A 24,594-nucleotide genomic window follows, 5' to 3' on the forward strand; every position below is an offset into this window, starting at 1 on the left:
AGAACACATCATAAAACAAACAGACAAAATGAACTGACTGTGTGGGTGTGAGACGTGTGTTTGGGAGAAGATTTGATTTGAGCATGTCCCGTAGGCTTTGCTCCGCTCACTGTGTGACACACACACACACACACACACACACACACACACACACACACACACACACACACACACACACACACACACACACACACACACACACACACACACACACACACACACACACACACACTTTAAACAGGGTTCATGCTCTGTTATTACCAGAGAGCTCTTAGAACGCCACAGGGAAAATCAATAGCAAATAGTTTAGAGTGGCTGATATGTGTGAACTCTGAGTATTGATGGGACACTGCTGTGGCTGGTCTGCTCTCTGGGCATACATGTACTAAGGCAGGCAGGAGGCAGCTTTGTTGAAATAGCTTTGTTGATTTCCATTGGTCCACCGTTTGTGTGTGCTCCAAACGTGCCTGAGTGCACGTGTGCTCATGTACTTGCGTATATATTTGTTCCTGGATGTGTGTGTCTGTGTATGTGCTTGCGCGTGTATGTGGAAGGGTGTGGATTTAACTGTGTGTTATTTGTTGTTGTTGTTGTCGCTGACATCAATGCTGCCCCCCCCCCCCCGCCTTTGTGTAGTCTCATTTGGCTGTGAGCGTGGGCTGTGCGTGCATGCGTGCCTGGGGGTGTGTGAGTGTCTGACCTCAACCAGTGTCACACTATTGACTTTAACCCTTCCTTTCTTCTCTCCTCTAGGTCATCACCCAACCAGGGAAGAGCTTAGGCGTATCCCTCACCATGACAACAACATCTTCCCACGCATCCTGCATTCTGACACACACGCTCCTCTTGTGTGTGTGTGTGTCTCTCTCTATCTCGATCTCTCTAATCTCATCTTCTCCATTACCCCAATCCACTTTCTTACTATACCCTCCCCCTATTTGCTCTCTCTCTCTCTCTCTCTCTCTCTCTCTCTCTCTCTCTCTCTCTCTCTCTCTCTCTCTCTCTCTCTCTCTCTCTCTCTCTCTCTCTCACACTCTCTCTCTCGCACTCTCTCTCTCTCTCTCTCTCTCTCTCTCTCTCTCTCTCTCTCTCTCTCTCTCTCACTCACACACTCGGTCAATCTCCCCTGTCCTCTCATGCTCTGCCATTCCACTCGCTAATGTTGGACCAGCCACTCGCTAAGACATGTTCTCTACAGCATGCAAGGGATCCGTGGGCGAGTCAAGGTAGGCTTTGACATGAACCTTGAGGAGGAATGTACTATAGAGGTCGTGTCATACACACTATATTCCTGTTTTGTTTTCTCTGACTGCTGTGACAAGAAGACAGTGGGAGGTGGCTTGAGTGCGTGTGAGAGACCGTGTTAAACTGTTGCTGTGTGTTTGTAAGTGAGAGAGCACCGCTAGCTGCAGCCTGGCTGCTGTGAGAGAGAGAGAGATAGAATGTGGGTCTGCTTAGCTGCCAGTCATATCTCAGGCGCTGCCTGTGCAGAAGTATTTACTTCTGTGTGTGTGTGTGTGTTTGTTTTTGTGAGTGCGTGGGTAAAGGCATTTTGCGGATGTTACATTATGCAGATGTGAGTGTGTGTATTCATCAGTGTGTATGATTATTCCCTCTGTGTCAATGGAAGCTTCTGAGGGAGTGTGTTCACCAAGACACACACACAAGTGCGTGCATGGAATCACACACTCAGAGTGTTGGTATCTTCTGAAAGCCGGCCCATATGAATGAAGTGGCTGATTGACGGTTCAATTTACACCGCTTCATCTCTGGAAATGGAAATGAACAACACGAGCCACATTCCGGAACATCAAGTGCAAGATGGAACAGATTGAGCTCCCCCTGTCTAATATATACACCCAGTCATGCAGCTAAAGAGAGGAAGTGTGTGATAGATGCACATCTCCCGTTGTAACGTTCTGCCGCATCTTGGTTTCTTTCTCGCCATCCTCTTAGTGACAGCTAGAAATAGACCTATAATGGGATCTTCTCAGGTGTACTGCTGCCTCTCAGATCTCTGCCAGCCGGGCTCCAGCTACAGGAGGTGATATGTAGATCAGTGGAGGCTGGTGGCAGGAGCTATAGGAGGATGGGCTCATTGTAATGGCTGGATTGGAATTAATGGATGGGTGTCAAACATGTGGTTTCCATATGTTTGATGTGTTTGATACTGTTCCACCTATTTCATTTCAGCCTTTAGAATATAGCCCGTCCTCCTATAACTCATCCCACCAGCCTCCACTGGCGTAGATAAGGACTACGCTCCACAGATTAATTTAGATGTTTGGTAAAGTGTTGGCTGTTTCTGAGCAGTCATCATGTTTCTATAAATGACAGCAGATGAATCTTTGAAACATGATGTTGGCCTTTACAGCCTAGCCTGGTCTCAGATCTGTCTGTGCCAACTCCTCTGGTCTTTGAGTTGACAAGGTAGCACAAACAGATTTGGGACAAGGCTATATATAAAGCCATTCTCCCTCTTTCATATGTACAGTGCCTTGCAAAAGTATTCATCACCCTTGGCGTTTTTCCTATTTTGTTGCATTACAACCTGCAATTTAAATTGATTTTTATTTGGATTTCATGTAATGGACGTACACAAAATAGTCCAAATTAAAAAAATAGCTTGTTTCAAAAAATTATAAAAATAAAAAAACGGAAACGTGGTCCGTGCATACAATTGAAGTCGGAAGTTTACATACACCTTAGCCAAATACATTTAAACTCAGTTTTTCACAATTCCTGACATTTTAATCCTATTAAAAATTTGCTGTCTTAGGTCAGTTAGGATCACCACTTTATTTTAAGAAGGTGAAATGTCAGAATAATAGTAGAGAGAATGATTTATTTCAGCTTTTATTTCTTTCATCACATTCCCAGTGGGTTAGAAGTTTACATACACTCAATTAGTATTTGGTAGCATTGCCTTTAAATTGTTTAACTTGGGTCAAACGTTTCGGGTAGCCTTCCACAAGCTTCCCACAATAAGTTGGGTGAATTTTGGCCCATTACTCCTGACAGAGCTGGTCTAACTGAGTCAGGTTTGTAGGCCTCCTTGCTCGCATACGCTTTTACAGTTCTGCCCACAACTTTTCTATAGGATTGAGGTCAGGGCTTTGTGATGGCCACTCCAATACCTTGACTTTGTTGTCCTTAAGCCATTTTGCCACAACTTTGGAAGTATGCTTAGGGTCATTGTCCATTTGGAAGACCCATTTGCGACCAAGCTTTAACTTCCTGACTCATGTCTTGAGATGTTGCTTCAATATATCCACATAATTTTCCTGCCTCACGATGCCATCTATTTTGTGAAGTGCACCAGTCCCTCCTGCAGTAAGGCACCCCCACAACATGATGCTGCCACCCACGTGCTTCACGGTTGGGATGGTGTTCTTCGGCTTGCAAGCCTTCCCCTTTTCCCTCCAAACATAACGATGGTCATTATGGCCAAACAGTTCTATTTTTGTTTCATCAGACCAGAGGACATTTCTCCAAAAAGTACGATCTTTGTCCCCATGTGCAGTTGCAAACCGTAGTCTGGCTTTTTTATGGCGGTTTTGGAGCAGTGGCTTCTTCCTTGCTGAGCGGCCTTTCAGGTTATGTCGATATAGGACTCGTTTTACTGTGGATATAGATACTTTTGTATTGCTTCCTCCAGCATCTTCACAAGGTCCTTTGCTGTTGTTCTGGGATTGATTTGCACTTTTCTCATCAAAGTACGTTCATCTCTAGGTGACAGAATGCTTCTCCTTCCTGAGCGGTATGACGGCTGCGTGGTCCCATGGTGTTTATACTTGCGTACGATGAACGTGGTACCTTCAGGCGTTTGGAAAATGCTCCCAAGGATGAACCAGACATGTGGAGGTCTCCAGGTCTGGGCTGATTGCTTTTGGTTTTCCCATTATGTCAAGCAATGAGGCACTTTGAAGTTTGAAGGTAGGCCTTGAAATACATCCACAGGTACACCTCCAATTGACTCAAATGATGTCAATTAGCCTATCAGAAGCTTCTAAAGCCATGACATTATTTTCTGGATTTTTCCAAGCTGTTTAAAGGCACAGTCAACTTAGTGTATGTAAACTTCTGACCCACTGGAATTGTGAGACAGTGAATTATAAGGGAAATAATCTGTCTGTAAACAATTGTTGGAAAAATTACTTGTGTCATGCACAAAGTAGATGTTCTAACCAACTTGCCAAAACTATAGTTTGTTAACAAGAAATTTGTGGAGTGGTTGAAAAACGAGTTTTAATGACTTCAACGTAAGTGTATGTAAACTTCCGACTTGAACTGTATGTATTCACCCCCTTTACTATGAACCCCCTAAATAAGATCTATTGCAACCAATTACCTTCAGAAGTCACATAATTAGTCAAATAAAGTCCACCTGTGTGCAATCTAAGTCTCACATTATCTGTCACATGATCTCAGTATACGTATATACACCTGTTCTGAAAGGCCCAGGAGTCTGCAATACCACTAAGCAAGGGGCACCACCAAGCAAGCGGCTCCATGATGACCAAGGAGGTCTCCAAACAGGTCCCGGACAAAGTTGTAGAGAAGTATATATCAAGGTTCGGTTATATACAAAAATATCAGAAACTTTGAACATCCCACGGCGCACCATTAAATCCCTTATTAAAAAATGGAAAGAATATGGCACCACAACAAACCTGCCAGGAGAGGACCGCCCACCAAAACTAATGAACCAGGCAAGGTGGGCATTAATCAGAGGCAACAAATAGACCCCAGATAACCCTGAAGGAGCTGCAAAGGACCACTTTAAGCCTTACACTCCTCAGAGCTGGGCTTTACGGAAGAGTGGCCAGAAAAATAACATTGCTTAAAGAAAATTCAGCAAACACGTTTGGTGTTTGCCAAAAGGCATGTGGGAGACTCCACAAACATATGGAAGAAGGTACTCTGGTCAGATGAGACTAAAATTTAGCTTTTTGGCCATCAAGGAAAACGCTATGTCTGACGCAAACCCAACACCTCTCATCACCCCGAGAACACCATCCCCACAGTGAAGCATGGTGGTGGCAGCATCATGCTGTGGGGATGTTTTTCATCGGCAGGGACTGGGTGACGCAAAATACAGGGAAATTCTTGAGGGAAACCTGTTTCAGTCTTCCAGAGATTTAAAACTGGGACGGAGGTTCACCTTCCAGCAGGAAAATGACCTTAAGCATACTGCTAAAGCAACACTCGAGTGGTTAAAGGGGAAACATTTAAATGTCTTGGAATGGCCCAGACCTCAATCCAATTGAGAATTTGTGGTATGAGTAAAAGATTGCTGTACACCTGCAGAACCCATCCAACTTGAAGTAGCTGGAGCAGTTTTGCCTTGAAAAATCCCAGTGGCTAGATGTGCCAAGCTTATAGAGACATACCCTAAGAGACTTGCAGCTGTAATTGCTGCAAAAGGTGACTCTAAAAAGTATTGACTTTCGGGGGGTGAATAGTTATGCACAATCAAGTTTGCAGTTTTGTTGTCTTATTTCTTGTTTGTTTCACAATAAAAAATATTTTTCATCTTCAAAGTGGTAGGCATGTTGTGTAAATCAAATGATACAAACCCCCCAAAAATCTATTTTAATTCCAGGTTGCAAGGCAACAAAATGGGGGGGGGTGAATACTTTCGCAAGCCACTGTACCTGGGTGTCTATTGGTCAATTTGGAGTGCACTCCTTCTCTTCTACGTGTAAACTTCTCTTATTTTCATTCATTCCATCTGTCATCGTCATCTCTCTCTCTTTCTCTCTCTCTGTGTCTCTCTTCCTCTCTAACCTCTCTAACTTCTCTTCATCCGCTAGCTTCATTGTCTACCTCACGCCCTCCTTGTCATTCACTCGAATTGATTGGCCTCCATTCAATCTAATGATCTCTCATTTCCCTTTTCCCTCGTTCAATTCTCTCTCTCTGACTCTCTCTCTCTCTCTCTGACTCTCTTGTCGCTCTGTCTCTCTTTCACTCTATCTCTTTCCTTTCACCTCTCCCTGTCCTTTATCTTAATTTCACCCTGAATGGCTCCTTCTTTTCTCCTCTTCTCCCTCCTTCACCTTCCATCCCCCACTCTCTTCTCTCCCCCCTCTCTCTCCCTTGCTCTCTCTTGCTCTCTCTTTCTCTTGCTCTCTCACTTTCACTCCTCCCCTCTCCATGAATGGGGGGATAAGCTCAGACTTTGATAAACTGTCAGATGAGTCACAGGGCAGTTGTCTTTCCGTATCTCAAGGTTGTGTGTGTGTGTGTGTGTGGGGGGGGGGGGGGGGGGGGTGTTTGTTTGCACAAGCACACATTCTTTTATGGATGAAAGGTATTTTTTTTCCTATCATCAGTGCATTTTTGTGGGCATATGGTTGGGCCTTATGCCAAATTCCCTGAAATCCACCTACGCATCTAATAACATAGGGGAAAATCACAGTGTGCTATGCGCATACGGGTAACGAGAGGATCAAGACATGAAAGGAGGGGAAAAGCACATGAAAGGGTAAGGGTGAAATTGTGAGAAGGGAGGTGAGGCCAGATTGAGGGAGAAAAGAGGAAAGTTGGTGGACAACATTCTTAGGAAAAATAGGTGCAACCTAGAACCAAAAAGGTTCTACTAAAAAGGTTCCATGTAAAACCCTATCCCCTCCACAAATAACTCGTTGTGAGCCCTTTTTTCTAAGGGTGCAGTATTAGGTTGGGGGGGTATAAAATAAATGTAAAATAAATGTAGATTAGCATGAAATAAAGGGAAAAGAGCGATGACAATGAAAGGGTGAGGATGAGGTGGTGAAAAGGGGGATGAGGTGGCAGGAAAAAAGAGAGGTGGGATGGGGGGACCAGTATTGGGGGTCCAGTATTGAGGGACTAGTATTGAGGGACCAGAATTGGGGGTCCAGTATTGGGGGTCCAATATTGAGGGTCCAGTATTGAGGGACCAGAATTGAGGGTCCAGTATTGAGGGTCCAGTATTGAGGGACCAGTATTGGGGGTCCAGTATTGAGGGACCAGTATTGAGGGTCCAGTATTGAGGGACCAGTATTGGGGATTTAGTATTGAGGGACCAGTATTGAGGGTCCGCAATTGAGGGTCCAGTATTGAGGGACCAGTATTGGGGGTCCAGTATTTAGGGTCCAGTACTGAGGGACCAGTATTGGGGGTCCAGTATTGGGGGTCCAGTATTGAGGGACCAGTATTGGGGGTCCAGTATTTAGGGTCCAGTACTGAGGGACCAGTATTGAGGGACCAGTATTGGGGTCCAGTATTGAGGGACCAGTATTGGGGGACCAGTATTGAGGGACCAGTATTGGGGTCCAGTATTGGGGGTCCAGTATTTAGGGTCCAGTACTGAGGGACCAGTATTGAGGGACCAGTATTGGGGGTCCAGTATTGAGGGTCCAATATTGAGGGACCAGTATTGGGAGTAGCGTTACTAGAGATAGATGGATGGAGATAAGGACAGCAGCTCAGACAGGGGAGGTAAAGAGCCACAGCATCTGGGCCGTGACTGGGAGTCATCCTCCACTATTTAGTCAGCGAGAGAGAGAGGGAAGGAGATGGAGAGAGAGAGAGAGAGAGAGGAAGGGAGAGAGAATGAAAAAAAGAGAGGGAGGGAGTGTGCGTGTGTGAGAGAGGGGGAGGGAGGGAGGGAGGAGGATGAGAGAGAGAGAGCGAGAAACAAGAGAGAGGGGAGAGAGAAAGAAAAGGCAAGGCCGTCAATCTGTCAGACATCAACACAACACCCTATTCAGCTCTGCAAGACGGCTGTCCATTTATCTCCAAGCATATTGGCATAACCATACATGCAGTCGAAGTGGTTTTATAGAATGATGACTATTGAATGCTCGAGTCTGGAAATGTTTAATTTCTTCTGTTGTGGATATATCCAGGTGCAACGTCATTATGAACATGTTAAAGTTGGTTTCACTATATATTTAACGGTTTGTCCCATGTGTGTCAATGAGTGTTTCACTGCTCTCTCATGTAACATACTGTATCTGCCTGATTTAAAGTCTAATCTCCTGCACTCCTCCGTCTGTCCCCCTCTCCCCCTCTTCCTCCCTTCACCCACTCCCTTTTTTTTACTTTATGATTCACTTTGAGTGCATTACAACGTTTCCGCCTGGCCCTTGTCTAATTCTCTCTCTCTCTCTATCTATTGGTTTTCTATCTATTTCTCTCTCTCTCTCAATCTATTGGTTTTCTATCTATTTCTCTCTCTCTCTCAATCTATTGGTTTTCTATCTATTTCTCTCTCTCTCAATCTATTGGTTTTCTATCTATCTCTCTCTCTCTCTCAATCTGTTGGTTTTCTATCTCTCTCTCTCTCTCTCTCTCTCTCTCTCTCTCTCTCTCTCTCTCTCTCTCTCTCTCTCTCTCTCTCTCTCTCTCTCTCTCTCTCTCTCTCTTTCTCTCTCTCTCTCTCTCTCTCTCTCTCTCTCTCTCTCTCTCTCTCTCTCTCTCTCTCTCTCATCCTCCCTCTTCTCTCCCCCCTGCTCTGTATTGCTTTCTCCCCATGACTCTTAAATCTCTAGTGGCAGGAGGTGGGGTAAAACTGAGGGACTGATAGAAAGAGCCTTGATAAAGCTGCTTACGCAGACAACAGACATTCCGAAACATCAGTACTGAGCATTGTCACTGTCACTCACTCCTACAGAATAGGCAGGCATCAGGCTGAGTGTCTGATGGCATTGACATTGGAACGGAGGTTTATTGATGGGTGTCAGGGAATTCTGGCGTTGGCTATTTGGATTTGTAAAGTGTATTTGTTTCTGGTCAGGTCATGTGCTCGGGAAAAACTCTAGGCTCAAATAATGAGACAACAATGGAGTGCAAAAGCACTTTCATATTGTCTTGAACATTGTATTCGATCACGTTACTACATGTCTTTATATTCTTTAGTAATGTGTGAGGACACACACCACTGGGGAGATAATCTTTGTAGGGATAGGCGTCCCGTCAACAGGACAGTTGTAAATCATGCAGCGCCGTGTGTCACGATCACAGATTTTGAGAGAAACAACAAATGTCGGTACATATAAGTGTCTTATATCGTCTGAAAGCTTAAATTCTTGTTAATGTAACTGCACTGTCCAATGTACAGTAGCTATTACTGCCCAAAAATGCCATGCTGTTGTTTGAGGAGAGCTCCTAACGACAAAACACTTTTTTTCACAGCGATAGGTTTGATAAATTCACCTCTGAAGATGAAGTGTGTACTTACATTCTGAAATATTGCTTTGATTTATCATCCAAAGGGTCCCAGAGATAACATGAAGTGTCGTTTTGTTAGATAAAATCATTTTTCATATCGTAAAAAGGTCCATATAGCATGCACGATCAATTTTGTATTTCCACTCGTTCAATTTTCAAAGAAAGGAATCTGTGAAAATCGAACCCTAAACGTTGTTTTAACCAGTCAAATTATGTTCGTATTTATTCCTCAGACATCCTAGAATGTAACCAGACTTCACTATATCATTAGGAGTGTAGTATATCTTATAGGACATCAAATTTGGTCAGAGAGCGAAGCCTTCATGGCACGCCGATGAGGCGGGCGATCTTCACTTGATCGACTGTAACTTTGTCAAACAAAGCTAGCTAGATAGCCAATGAGCTGGGCTTTCTGGGAGTATCTGTAGCAAAATGTAGCTGCTAACCTTGTGAGACAGCAAGCCTTTTCCTTTTGGACAAAAATTCTAAGAATATGGAAAGTTATGAAGTTATGAAAACTGGGGTTTTTGCAAATGTTGAACTTATAATATGGCTACTAATACTGGAAAAGCTAAATCAAAGTCCAAGTATACAGATTTGACGATATTCTTGCAGAAAAATGTAATGTGAATGTAAATGTCTGCTTCACGATTTGCCCAAATGTACCTGGGTGACTTCACACTAAATGTCATGTAGTTCGCTCATACTTCAAGTTGTCCATCTGAAACTTTGCACACTGCTGCCATCTTGTGGACACCATCGGAATGATGGCTAGATGTGGGACCTTTCTGTTGCATTTCAAAGATGGTGGTTAAAAAAATGTTTCTTTTAAAGGTTGTTTTTTTTCTTTGTATTTTCTTCCACCAGATCTATTGTGTTATATTCTCCTACATTCAATTCACATTTCCACAAACTTCAAAGTGTTTCCTTTCAAATGGTACCAAGAATATGCATATCCTTGCTTCAGGGCCTAAGCTACAGGCAGTTCAATTTGGGTATGTCATTTTAGGCGAAAATTGAAAAAAAGGGGGCTATCGCTAAGACTGGGGAGATATCAAGAACTGTAATGTTGATCCATTACTGCAACTGAATGATTCAGGACTTAAATGTACTTCTGCCTCTTTGTACCTTCTGTGTGAGGATTACATAAACATCGACGTAGTGTACTGTACTCGCTTATACTGTGTGTCCCAAATGTCACCCTGTTTCCTTCATAGTGCACTAGTTTTGACCGGCACAATATAGAGAATAGGGTGCCATTTTGGATGCAGCCGATGTCATTCAATTCATCTTGTCCTATTCTTTCACATCAAAGAATGTATTTCCACTGGGGGAAAAGAAAGCACCAAATATTTCTTCATTCCCATTGGGACATAAGGCCTCTAACAACATCTACAGTTAGAAAACATACACTGGGTCAGTTTAGTGAAAGGACTGATGGTGTTGCCGGTTAAATTGTAACCTCAGGGGCTTTCTGATCATATATCTAAAGCATGTGTGTCAAGGAACTGAAAAGGCCATTCTTCTGTAAATATGCTCAAGTGTGTAGGGAAGTTATTATGTAGAGGAGCTTGTGATTAAGAGCTGCTGCCTGTCAGTATTGTACAGTACAACAGTACATTGTGCCTGTGTTGAAGTATAAACACTAATATGTGTCATCAGGTCAGCGCTTGCCTGTTCTCCTTAATGTGAAGGTTTACTGAGGTGTCTAAGGCCGGGATTCAATGCAAGGCCTGTTATACTGTACAACCGATAATGCGCCTATAGCAATGCATTTGCGGAGATGGCACTCACGGTAAACACTGCATAATATGTCGACTCAAGCAGAAATGACATTACGGATTGAAACCCGGCCTCGGATTGTACAACTGACACACAACACATTTGACACGATGGTTGTGACACAACAGATTTGATGAGTGTATCTGCATAATTTATTTTGACAATTGTTGGGTCTCTTCTCTAGAACCAGACAGATGCAGATAGAGCACAGCTAGTGGCCATCCACTAGACAATAACAATGTACTTGAGCATTGGGTTTCAATGAGTGATGTTTTCATGATGGAGATAGTGACTCATGTCATAATGTGAATGGCGCCGGGCACCCAATCTGGCTCATGTAAAACACAGACAGACAGAGTGCTGCTTCACTGGGAGCGCTGCACATTGGAGTTCAAGTGATGCTCATCTCATTTAATTGATGTTCTCTCATTCTGAAGCTTCATTACACTGTAAACCTCAACATTTGAGGAAACCGATTTCACTTAATTATTTAATATATCAAAATTAATCAAATTAAATGTTATTTGTCACATGTTTTGTCACAATTATAGGTATAGACTAACAGGTATAGACTAACAATGAAATGCTTACTTAAGGCACCGCTTGCCATGCGGTAGCAAAGAGAACCGTCTATGACTTGGGTGGCTGGAGTCTTTGACAATTTTTAGGGCCTTTCTTTGACACCGCCTGGTATAGAGGTGCTGGATGGCAGGGAGCTCAGCCCCAGTGATGTACTGGGCTGTAGGCACTACCCTCTGTAGCGCCTTGTGGTCGGATGCCCAGCAGTTGCCATACCAAGCGGTGATGCAGCCAATGGTGCATCTGTAGAACTTTGAGGAGCTGATGCCAAATCATTTCAGCCTGCTAAGGGGGAAGAGGCATTGTCGTGCCTTCTTCATGACTGTGTTGGTATGTGTGAGCCATGTCAATTCCTTAGTGATGTGGACACAGAGGAATATGAAGCTATCGACCCGCTCCACTACAGCTCCGTCGATGTGGATAGGGGCGTGCTCGGCCCTCTGTTTCCTGTAGTACACGATCAGCTTCTTTGTCTTGTTGACGTTGAGGGAAAGGTTGTTTCAGAGTACAGTTACTTGATGTGATTTTGTAGTCAATACTCAAACCGATAGAGTCAATGTGACCATATAGGGCGTCCAGATTTGAGTTGTATCCGCTTGAAATGTTTGAGTAAATCAAAAAGGTTGTAAGTACATTGAACTTTAAGCTCATTATTAATTAAATACAAAAGTTACTGGTTTGAACTCTAAACAGATGTGTTAAGACATTTTTTATATGAAGTTTATCACGTTTTAGGGAAGACCCAGATGCAGACAGTGTCAAAGTAACAAAAGTTTATTACTGGAACAGAGGGCAGGCAAAACAACAGGTCAAGGGCAGGCAGAGGTCAGTAATCCAGATCAGAGTCCAAAAGTACAGAATGGCAGGCAGTCTCAGGGTCAGGGCAGGCAGAGGTCAATAATCCAGTGTGGTGGGACAAGGTACAGGACGGCAGGCGGGCTCAGTGTCAGGGCAGGCAGAGGTCAATAATCCAGTGTGGTGGGACAAGGTACAGGACGGCAGGCGGGCTCAGTGTCAGGGCAGGCAGAGGTCAATAATCCAGTGTGGTGGGACAAGGTACAGGACGACAGGCGGGCTCAGTGTCAGGGCAGGCAGAGGTCAATAATCCAGTGTGGTGGGACAAGGTACAGGACGGCAGGCGGGCTCAGTGTCAGGGCAGGCGGGCTCAGTGTCAGGGCAGGCAGAAATCAATAATCCAGTGTGGTGGGACAAGGTACAGGACGACAGGCGGGCTCAGTGTCAGGGCAGGCAGAGGTCAATAATCCAGTGTGGTGGGACAAGGTACAGGACGGCAGGCGGGCTCAGTGTCAGGGCAGGCAGAATGGTCAAAACCAGGAAAACTGGAACTAGAAACAAACAGGAGCAAGGGGAAAACCACTGGTAGGCTTGACGAACAAAACAAACTGGCAACAGACAAACAGAGAACACAGGTATAAATACACAGGGGATAATGAGGGGAGATGGGAGACACCTGGTGGGGGGTGGAGACAAGCACAAAGACAGGTGAAACAGATCAGGGTGTGACAAAGTTGATTGAACTTAGAATACAGACATTTTGTAACTCTTTTGTAAACTCTTTATATGACAATAAATTACATATCTCATAAGGCCTTATTTTGAGGCCTAGTATTACAGGACACATCAGGCCTGCAAGTAGGTTGTCAAAACTCCAGTAACTTTCCCAAAATTCTCAGATTTTCCCAAAATCCTGGTTGAAACATTTCCTGCTTATTTCCTCCTGTTTCCAGGAATCGTCTAACCGGTATTTCTGGAAAACCTGGTAAAGCCAGAGTTTTTATTTAGTTTTATTCAGCCTCAACCTGCATTTATAATGACTGCCAGGCTTAGGATAATTGTGAGGAGACTACCTAAGCCATTTAAACTGGAATAACTGTTTCAGTAACAGGTGCAAAAAAATCTGATTGAATTCGTTTAATGTTATTTGTCTTTGTGTAGCATAAGATGAATCTATCAATCAATGTACAGTATATCCCCCTTATGTACAGGCTACCTCTGCTGTATCCCTCACCAACTCCTGTACAGTTTAGAATAATATGGATGTCAAACAACAACCAAAGGCTGTAACGTAACAAAATGTGGAAAAAGTCAAGGGGTCTGAATACTTTCCGAATGCACTGTATACACTTTTTTTGGCGGGAAGGATTATTATGGGTTAAAAAGATACTCCAGGCCACTCTTCAATGTCTAAAAATAAAAACAAAGATCTGTCTGCAGTAGAGCATGCTGGGAAATATGATAGTTAGTTGCACTTTAATTAATGTCAACAATTACTTGACTAACCTCTGCTTAAACCAATTGTAATTTCTATGTGATATTACCTAAAAAAGAGTACCTAGTTGTCCTGACACATTTTGAGGTAGAAATACTTAATAGGTTAATGCTCAATAAACAATACAACAAATGATTATGTCAACAGTAGTTTCAACTTCAAGTTGTTTAAACTTGCTGTAATAAAGTTGTACTTTCTTAAAAAGTTATCGTTTGTGTCATAACATTTTAAAAAACATATGATATGACTTCTCGTTTAGTTTTGAGTGAGTACCACGTAAACATTTGAAGTAATAAAGACTTTTCATTGACTTTGAGATCAACAAAAAATGACTTACATTTACATTTACATTTAAGTCATTTAGCAGACGCTCTTATCCAGAGCGACTTACAAATTGGTGCATTCACCTTATGATATCCAGTGGAACAACCACTTTACAATAGTGCATCTAACTCTTTTAAGGGGGGGGGGGTTAGAAGGATTACTTTATCCTATCCTAGGTATTCCTTAAAGAGGTGGGGTTTCAGGTGTCTCCGGAAGGTGGTGATTGACTCCGCTGACCTGGCGTCGTGAGGGAGTTTGTTCCACCATTGGGGTGCCAGAGCAGCGAACAGTTTTGACTGGGCTGAGCGGGAACTGTACTTCCTCAGAGGTAGGGAGGCGAGCAGGCCAGAGGTGGATGAACGCAGTGCCCTTGTTTGGGTGTAGGGCCTGATCAGAGCCTGAAGGTACGGAGGTGCCGTTCCCCTCACAGCTCCGTAGGCAAGCACCATGGTCTTGTAGCGGATGCGAGCTTCAACTGGAAGCCAGTGGAGAGAGCGGAGGAGCGGGGTGACGTGAGAGAACTTGGGAAAGTTGAACACCAGACGGGCTGCGGCGTTCTGGATGAGTTGTAGGGGTTTAATGGCACAGGCAGGGAGCCCAGCCAACAGCGAGTTGCAGTAATCCAGACGGGAGATGACAAGTGCCTGGATTAGGACCTGCGCCGCTTCCTGCGTGAGGCAGGGTCGTACTCTGCGAATGTTGTAGAGCATGAACCTACAGGAACGGGTCACCGCCTTGATGTTAGTTGAGAACGACAGGGTGTTGTCCAGGATCACGCCAAGGTTCTTAGCACTCTGGGAGGAGGACACAATGGAGTTGTCAACCGTGATGGCGAGATCATGGAACGGGCAGTCCTTCCCCGGGAGGAAGAGCAGCTCCGTCTTGCCGAGGTTCAGCTTGAGGTGGTGATCCGTCATCCACACTGATATGTCTGCCAGACATGCAGAGATGCGATTCACCACCTGGTTATCAGAGGGGGGAAAGGAGAAGATTAATTGTGTGTCGTCTGCATAGCAATGATAGGAGAGACCATGTGAGGATATGACAGAGCCAAGTGACTTGGTGTATAGCGAGAATAGGAGAGGGCCTAGAACAGAGCCCTGGGGGACACCAGTGGTGAGAGCACGTGGTGCGGAGACAGATTCTCGCCACGCCACCTGGTAGGAGCGACCTGTCAGGTAGGACGCAATCCAAGCGTGGGCCGCGCCGGAGATGCCCAGCTCGGAGAGGGTGGAGAGGAGGATCTGATGGTTCACAGTATCAAAGGCAGCCGATAGGTCTAGAAGGATGAGAGCAGAGGAGAGAGAGTTAGCTTTAGCAGTGCGGAGCGCCTCCGTGACACAGAGAAGAGCAGTCTCAGTTGAATGACTAGTCTTGAAACCTGACTGATTTGGATCAAGAAGGTCATTCTGAGAGAGATAGCAGGAGAGCTGGCCAAGGACGGCACGTTCAAGAGTTTTGGAGAGAAAAGAAAGAAGGGATACTGGTCTGTAGTTGTTGACATCGGAGGGATCGAGTGTAGGTTTTTTCAGAAGGGGTGCAACTCTCGCTCTCTTGAAGACGGAAGGGACGTAGCCAGCGGTCAAGGATGAGTTGATGAGCGAGGTGAGGTAAGGGAGAAGGTCTCCGGAAATGGTCTGGAGAAGAGAGGAGGGGATAGGGTCAAGCGGGCAGGTTGTTGGGCGGCCGGCCGTCACAAGACGCGAGATTTCATCTGGAGAGAGAGGGGAGAAAGAGGTGACTTGGCGTTTATGGTGATTCCAGATACTAGACAGTGTGGATAAGGCTACTGGCTGTTTCTTGTGTCGAATATAGGAAAAACCCTGTATTTCAATACAGAGAATACTAGTAATAGTCATAGCTGTTTATTTTAATCCTAAGAATGTAGCAGAGCTGGAGCAGGAAGGGCCATCCTTTGTTCACAGTCACATTGCAGCAGTGTTCCAAATGGCACCTTATTCCCTATATACAGTTGTGCACTATATAGAAAATAGGGTGCCCTATTGGAAGATTTCTGGGATCTTTTATTTCAGCTCATAAAACATGGGACCAACACTTTACATGTTGCGTTTATATTGTTGCTCAGTGTATATACAGCATATGAAGCTTTTTCCTGGCAGGAGTGGCACGAGGGAAATCGACAGTACATCCATAATTCAGACATGTCTAAAACAGTGAATGTACAGTACATCAGAATGTACGGAACATGTGCTGTACGCTGCGTATTCACGTTGTCTATCATTGTATGTGATTGCATTGGCAAGGACCACATTGATGGAAATACATAAATCAAGTAGTGCCCTCATGAATACAGCTGTGGTAAGTGCATGACAGAGGAAGTGACACTGGCTGTGGCAACATGTCCTTCCTTCTTGTGGGCAGGTTGAGAGTGGGGGAGGGTGTGGGGATGTAGGTGTGTTGGAGATTTCAGTTCTCTCTCACAGCTTCGTTGACAACAGGTGTAGACTAATGATGAAATGCGTACTTACGGGTCTTTTTCCAACAGTGCAGTTAAAGATACAAAAAAAAGACTACTAGTTAGACAACGAATAAATACACAGTGAGTGTGAGAGAGTTTGGAGTCAGTATGGATGTGTGAGTGAGTGGGTGGAGTCCAGTGTGGGTAATATATATATATATATATAGAGAGAGAGAGAGAGAGAGAGAGAGAGAGAGAGAGAGAGAGAGAGAGAGAGAGAGAGAGAGAGAGAGAGAGAGAGAGAGAGAGAGAGAGAGAGAGAGAGAGAGAGAGAGAGAGAGAGAGAGAGAGAGAGAGAGAGAGAGAGAGAGAGAGAGAGAGAGAGAGAGAGAGAGAGAGAGAGAGAGACCCTCCCAGCCACAGGCTCTCTCCTCCCCATGTGTGTGGATCTGAGTTGTGTGCTGAGGGGCTCAAGTGCCAAACTGTGTGCAGAGGCAGGACAGGTGAGGGAGGAGGAAACAGAGCAGCACTGCATACACTTCTTCAAAGACCGAAAGAGAGGAGTGAGACAAAAGAAAGTGAGAGTGTCAGTCCCAGAGACGTGTGCCCCTGTCAGAATGCTGAGAAGAAAGAGGAGTGTATCCTTTGGGGGATTCGGCTGGTACGTTACCTTAACTCTCGTAGGGCTGGTGGCTGGCGGTGTGGCCTGAACGTGGGTGTGAATTCAGCAGGCTGCCGCTGTTCAGACTAGAGCTAAATGTGTTTGGAAAGGAAGGATGGGTGGAGGGCTTTATCTGTTCCACTGTGTGTGTGTGTGTGTGTGTGTGCGTGCATGTGTGTGCGACACTTCTGCAACAGTTTGACAGGCTGCTGTTCTGTCTCTGTGCGGTCTCTACCAGGGCGATGGATCACAGATGGTTGTCAATTAGTTGCTTTGTGTTATTGTCCTCTCATCTGTAGGACTCTGTGTTTCTCTAGTGGTGTTTTTAATCTAGATATTTACCTCTGGAATGCAGACAATGTGAGAGCTTTTTGTGTTTTTCTTTTAAGTTTGTTGAATGACACATCTATCTGTTTAGAATTATTGTTAGGTATGGCTAGAAGAGAACATTGTGTGTTCAGTCCAGACAGTGACAGTGACTCCTCCACCTCCATGGTTACTAAAGAGGTCATCTGGGATTCAAACAACAACAAGGCAGACACCCTGCCACTTGTTTGGTAAACAGCTGAGGAATGGGACCATCCATGAGATCCAAATAAAAGACTGTTTTTAAGCTAAACAGTTTTTGTTTATAATTATATTGTTTATGGAGTAAAACAAACTCATATTTTGGGTAAGACAGTTGAACTAAGCTCATGAGGCATTTATAAGTTATATTCTTCACGAATCAACAGCTATATTCATTTATATGTACCAATACCAGATTGACCCTTTTAAGTGCATTTCTTACACTACTTATGTCGGCTCATGAATTTATGTATGATCTCAGTTTGCATGGCCAATATGAGATGTTCATGTGTGAGATATTTCAGTGGCTCTCTGTGAGAACTGAACAGGCGTCAATCGCGTCAGAAGAGAGAAATGCTGACAAAGTGTTGTGAATGGAGCTTGTCATCACACCTTCACACACTTCAGTTCAGGTGCACACACACACACCCACATTTTGTGTTTATGTGTGTGTTACTGTTGCTGTACAGCAGTGTTTCCCAACCCTGGTCCTCCAGTACCCCCAACATTATACATGTTAATTGTAACTCTGGATAATCACACCTGATTCAACTTGTCAACGAACCATCAATCCCTCAATGAGCTGAATGAGGTGTGTTTTTCCAGGGCTACAATGGAAATGTGTACTGTTGGGAGGTACCTGAGGACCAGGGTTGGGAAACACTGCTGTAGAGAGACCATGAGACAGTGTAGGAAGATAGCTGGGGAACTACCCTCTCTCAACTCAACTCAACTCAATGTTTAACTGCATCGATGCTGTCAACCCACCATGGAGGCAATATGTTAATACACAAACCACTTCCTCATGCTGAAACAGGCTGTCTGCTGCCAAACAGGCACGGTGTTCACTATAGTACAACCAGCAGAGGTTAAAAGGTGCTGAAATTAATTACTGCGTCCACGCTGAAGTAATCACTGTTATGATTTTTGCTAAGCTACAGCTTTCTACTGTTGCTCTAGAGCTGGGAACACCGTTATCTATGGCCTGCCAGGTGTATGCCAGCTATGCCAGTCTGCTGCTTAGGTGGTATTTCTGAAGGTCAGGCCGGACATTAGAGAGAGAGAGAGAGAGAGAGAGAGAGAGAGAGAGAGAGAGAGAGAGAGAGAGAGAGAGAGAAAGAGAGAGGGAGGTGTCAGGCCCACAGATGGAGAAGGAGAGATATAAAGTAATGAGGGAGGAGGAGAAGAAGAGGTAGCATAAGGAGAGGTGGTAGATCATTAATAAGCCAAGCCACCTGTGATGCTGAGACACAATGTTGTTTTTGATGGAGGAGTGTCTCCACTCTCCACTGCATCTCTGTGTATTTATAGTAAAGGCAAAAACACGCACGCACGCACGCACGCACGCACACACTCCATATAGATGCATATAGACACACACACACACACACACACACACACACACACACACACACACACACACACACACACACACACACACACACACACACACACACACACACACACACACACACACACACACACACTCCATATAGATGGAGAGATGTCGTCACAGGGTGTGTGCAGGCTTACTATCAGACAATGTTCTTGAGTTGGTGTATGCATCAGCTTTGTGGTCAGGCTAGGGCAGGGCCATATTTCAGCCCCATAAAGCCTCAGAATCATTGTCCCTCAGAGTCATGGTACACAGCCAGTGTAAGGCTGGCAGGGTGGAGACAGCAGAGGAGGGTGGAGAGGCTGACTGGGTGAGGATGACCACACTGTGATGCCTCTTACATGGGGGGTCACTTTATGGTTGTTGTTGACCAGGGATGATGATTATTACAGAGAGGCCATTCATAGAAGCATCCAGAAAGATTGTGATGATGATATTCAAAGCACTGGACAACATTCAAAACATATTTGTTTATGTCTGAGCTGACAAGGAAGCTGGAATAGACATCAAATGGCACCTTAATCCCATATACTGCACCCTTTTGACCAAGGCCCAAAGGGCTATGGTCAAAAGGGCCCTGGTAAAAAGTAGTGCACAATGTATGGAAAAGGGTAGATCTTGGGATGCAGTCATAGATACTACTAGGCTAAGTGATATACGACTTTAGTTAGGGAGGATAGGTCTACTGTACTACATGTGTCTTGACATTTTCAGGCCAGTTGTCATGAAGGTCATTCATGGTTATGAGAGGTGTCCACTCATGTCTATGATGGCATTATGCAGGGTTCACCACACACAGACAAAACACAACACCCACCAACATCACTACCAAATATATGTTTTATCTTATTTATTTTTTTAAATGTTAAACCAGACTGATTTTCAGCCTTTAGAATTACCAAAGTAACAGGCAGTGGTTTTAAATCATTAACCGTCATTAAAAGCATTAAATCATGAATTAATTTGTTTTTTTGCTGTTTCCTTGTAGAACATGTGGAAATGTCTATTGCTTCCTCTTTTCCTTGTGGATTTCTATTCTAACCAGCGGAGTCTGGGACTGAAGTGAACAAAGTAGGATAACAACTGCTCTTAAAAAGGTCCAACAACTAGAGCCATAGTCACTGTGTGAGCAGTAGGGGGTGAATGGCTATTTTTAAAGCTTTCTAATGTAGGTTTAAATGTTGTCGATGGTTTATGTATGTCTGTCATTGAAATCCGCTCAGAGTTCATTCTTGATGACTGGCCTGTAAATGTGTTTGTGTTTGAACTCCATGCATCTCAGTGCATCTAAAATGTCTCGATACAACACTAGTTATTTAAACCATTACATTGGAAGGGCCAACCATGTAACATCCTGCTAGCGCTACATAATTAAGTGATAACATATACATCATGTTTTGTTTCATGACCAGTAACCTCTTTCTCTCTCTCTAGGATTGACAAGTCCACAATCGCAGCTCTGAAAGGCCGGTAAGTGTTCCATTGAAACTGAGTTGAGAGGAACCGAAGGCCCCGTCCCCTCTGTGATTTCATCTCCGGTCCGCGTCCACTGAACTATACACCATTTATTTATCCACAGTCATGTACTATTCTACTGTTCCTTTTTTGCAACTATTTTCCTCCTTCGCTGACTGCCTTGTGGGAGTTCACACGCTGTGATGCGGGGGCTGTCGCAGAATATCTGCATTCACAGAGAGAGTTAAAAGGAGGGGGAGAGAGAGAAGAGTAGTGGGGGAGAGGGGGAGGGAACGGGGAGAGGAAGAGAAGATGGGGAGTGTGAGGAGAAGGAGAAGAAGGTCCCGTGTGGCTCAGTTGCTAGAGCGTGGCGCTTGCAACACCAGTAGAGCATGGTGCTTGCAACACTAGTAGAGCATGGTGCTTGCAACACCAGTAGAGCATGGTGCTTGCAACACCAGTAGAGCATGGTGCTTGCAACACCAGTAGAGCATGGCGCTTGCAACACCAGTAGAGCGTGGCGCTTGCAACACCAGTAGAGCGTGGCGCTTGCAACACCAGTAGAGCGTGGCGCTTGCAACACCAGTAGAGCATGGTGCTTGCAACACCAGTAGAGCATGGTGCTTGCAACACCAGTAGAGGGTGGCGCTTGCAACACCAGTAGAGCATGGCACTTGCAACACCAGTAGAGGATGGCACTTGCAACAACAGTAGAGCATGATGCTTGCAACACCAGTAGAGCATGGCACTTGCAACAACAGTAGAGCATGGCGCTTGCAACACCAGTAGAGCATGGTGCTTGCAACACCAGAGCCCAAGGCTCTCCTTCCCCCTTCTTACATTTGAGTCACTTAGCAGACGCTCTTATGGTAGTAAGTGCATACATTTTCATACTTCTTTCATACAGGCACCCCATGGGAATCGAAATCACGACCCTGGTGTTGCAAGCGCCATGCTCTACTGGTGTTGCAACACCAGGGTCGTGATTTCGATTCCCATGGGGTGCCTGTATGAAAAAAGTATGAAAATGTATGCACTTACTACCATAAGAGCGTCTGCTAAATGACTCAAATGTAAGAGGGGGGAAGGAGAGCCTTGGGCAAAATGGCACATACTTGCTTAAAAATGCGTGGGTTGGCTGAGAAACGCTGGCACACTCCATGCATGATTAGTGACTGTCATGCTTTCCCAGCATTAGAGTTCAGGATTGTATGAAGTTCCTCTCTTAGCCTTTCCAATCTCCTCCATGGTTGGCTACACATACTGGAATTGACCCTACAGAGCTGAGGGGATGGGGCTGACTGGCTGGCTGACTGTCTCTCCTGTTATGATGAGCATGGCAGGCAGCCAGACACACACAAACTGAGCCGCTGTGTGCGTAGGTGTTTGCGTGATTGTGTCTACCTGAGTGGTGGAAGACCGCCTCAAGGAGTCTTGCTAATAGGGCATGGGTGGGGAAACTCGAGCCCATTCAATCCAGACCGCGGGAGGTTTGAGTAAAAAATAATTATTATAATAAATACAAATTAAAAAGAAATATATATATATATTTTGTATTTTATGTAATTGTATTTTCAGGGCTCCCTTGTAAAATACACACTAGTCTCAATTTGTTATTTTTTTTATTTTTTTTATTTCACCTTTATTTAACCAGGTAGGCTAGTTGAGAACAAGTTCTCATTTGCAACTGCGACCTGGCCAAGATAAAGCATAGCAGTGTGAACAGACAACAACACAGAGTTACACATGGAGTAAACAATAAACAAGTCAATAACATGGTAGAAAAAAAGAGAATCTATATACAATGTGTGCAAAAGGCATGAGGAGGTAGGCAATAAATCGAATAATTACAATTTAGCAGATTAACACTGGAGTGATAAATCATCAGATGATCATGTGCAAGTAGAGATACTGGTGTGCAAAAGAGCAGAAAAGTAAATCAATAAAAACTGTATGGGGGTGAGGTAGGTAAATTGGGTGGGCTATATACCGATGGACTATGTACAGCTGCAGCGATCGGTTAGCTGCTCGGATAGCAGATGTTTAAAGTTGTTGAGGGAGATAAAAGTCTCCAGCTTCAGAGATTTTTGCAATTCGTTCCAGTCGCAGGCAGCAGAGAACTGGAAGGAAAGGCGGCCAAATGAGGTTTTGGCTTTAGGGATGATCAGTGAGATACACCTGCTGGAGCGCGTGCTACGGGTGGGTGTAGCCATCGTGACCAGTGAACTGAGATAAGGCGGCACTTTACCTAGCATAGCCTTGTAGATGACCTGGAGCTAGTGGGTCTGACGACGAACATGTAGCGAGGGCCAGCCGACTAGGGCATACAGGTCGCAGTGGTGGGTCGTATAAGGTGCTTTAGTAACAAAACGGATGGCACTGTGATAAACTGCATCCAGTTTGCTGAGTAGAGTATTGGAAGCTATTTTGTAGATGACATCGCCGAAGTCGAGGATCGGTAGGATAGTCAGTTTTACTAGGGTAAGTTTGGCGGCGTGAGTGAAGGAGGCTTTGTTGCGAAATAGAAAGCCGACTCTAGATTTGATTTTGGATTGGAGATGTTTGATATGAGTCTGGAAGGAGAGTTTGCAGTCTAGCCAGACACCTAGGTACTTATAGATGTCCACATATTCTAGGTCGGAACCGTCCAGGGTGGTGATGCTAGTCGGGCGTGCGGGTGCAGGCAGCGAACGGTTGAAAAGCATGCATTTGGTTTTACTAGCGTTTAAGAGCAGTTGGAGGCCACGGAAGGAGTGTTGTATGGCATTGAAGCTCGTTTGGAGGTTAGATAGCACAGTGTCCAAGGAAGGGCCAGAAGTATACAGAATGGTGTCGTCTGCGTAGAGGTGGATCAGGGAATCGCCCGCAGCAAGAGCAACATCATTGATGTATACAGAGAAAAGAGTTGACCCGAGAATTGAACCCTGTGGTACCCCCATAGAGACTGCCAGAGGACCGGACAACATGCCCTCCGATTTGACACACTGAACTCTGTCTGCAAAGTAGTTGGTGAACCAGGCAAGGCAGTCATTAGAAAAACCGAGTCTGTCAATAAGAATATGGTGATTGACAGAGTCGAAAGCCTTGGCCAGGTCGATGAAGACGGCTGTACAGTACTGTCTTTTATCGATGGCGGTTATGATATCGTTTAGTACCTTGAGCGTGGCTGAGGTGCAACCGTGACCGGCTCGGAAACCGGATTGCACAGCGGAGAAGGTACGGTGGGATTCGAGATGGTCAGTGGTCTGTTTGTTGACTTGGCTTTCGAAGACCTTAGATAGGCAGGGCAGGATGGATATAGGTCTGTAACAGTTTGGGTCCAGGGTGTCTCCCCCTTTGAAGAGGGGGATGACCGCGGCAGCTTTCCAATCCTTGGGGATCTCAGATGATACGAAGGAGAGGTTGAACAGGCTGGTAATAGGGGGTGCGACAATGGCGGCGGACAGTTTCAGAAATAGGGGGTCCAGATTGTCAAGCCCAGCTGATTTGTATGGGTCCAGGTTTTGCAGCTCTTTCAGAACATCTGCTATCTGGATTTGGGTAAAGGAGAAGCTGGGGAGGCTTGGGCGAGTAGCAGCGGGGGGGGGCGGAGCTGTTGGCCAAGGTTGGAGTCGCCAGGAGGAAGGCATGGCCAGCCGTTGGTGACTGATTAAATGGTGACTGATTAAATAAAGGTAACAATATTGTAACGACCCTGGGTTTATAAGCGTGGAAATCGACTTGAGCATGCTTTGGTTACGTTACAGCCTTATTCTAAAATTGATGTAATATTTTTTTCTCTCATCAATCTACACACAATAGCCCATAATGACAAATCGAAAACTGGTTTTTAGAACAGAAATACCTTATTTACATAAGTATACAACACCAGTATGAGACCCCGAAATTGAGTTCAGGTGCATCCTGTTTCCATTGATCAT

The 24,594-nt window shown here is 44.8% G+C and overlaps 1 protein-coding gene across 4 annotated transcripts in view; it reads left to right on the forward strand.

Annotated features, from left to right (window-relative positions):
• Window positions 1-1,091: 1,091 nt before the first annotated feature.
• rap1gap2a (RAP1 GTPase activating protein 2a) overlaps window positions 1,092-24,594 on the forward strand; it is a 106,255-nt gene continuing 82,752 nt past the window's right edge. The window contains exons 1-2 of one of the 4 annotated variants that reach the window (XM_071356926.1): window positions 1,099-1,226; window positions 20,654-20,689. In XM_071356926.1, the coding sequence (XP_071213027.1) occupies window positions 1,186-1,226; window positions 20,654-20,689 (77 nt within the window). In that variant the 5' untranslated portion in view covers window positions 1,099-1,185. Of the gene's footprint in view, window positions 1,227-17,074; window positions 17,257-20,653; window positions 20,690-24,594 lie in introns of those variants that run through there. The other 3 variants (XM_071356923.1, XM_071356924.1, XM_071356927.1) reach the window with 3 other exon arrangements.

The sequence above is a fragment of the Salvelinus alpinus genome, chromosome 21 (assembly GCF_045679555.1).
Source record: "Salvelinus alpinus chromosome 21, SLU_Salpinus.1, whole genome shotgun sequence".
NCBI lineage: Eukaryota > Metazoa > Chordata > Actinopteri > Salmoniformes > Salmonidae > Salvelinus > Salvelinus alpinus.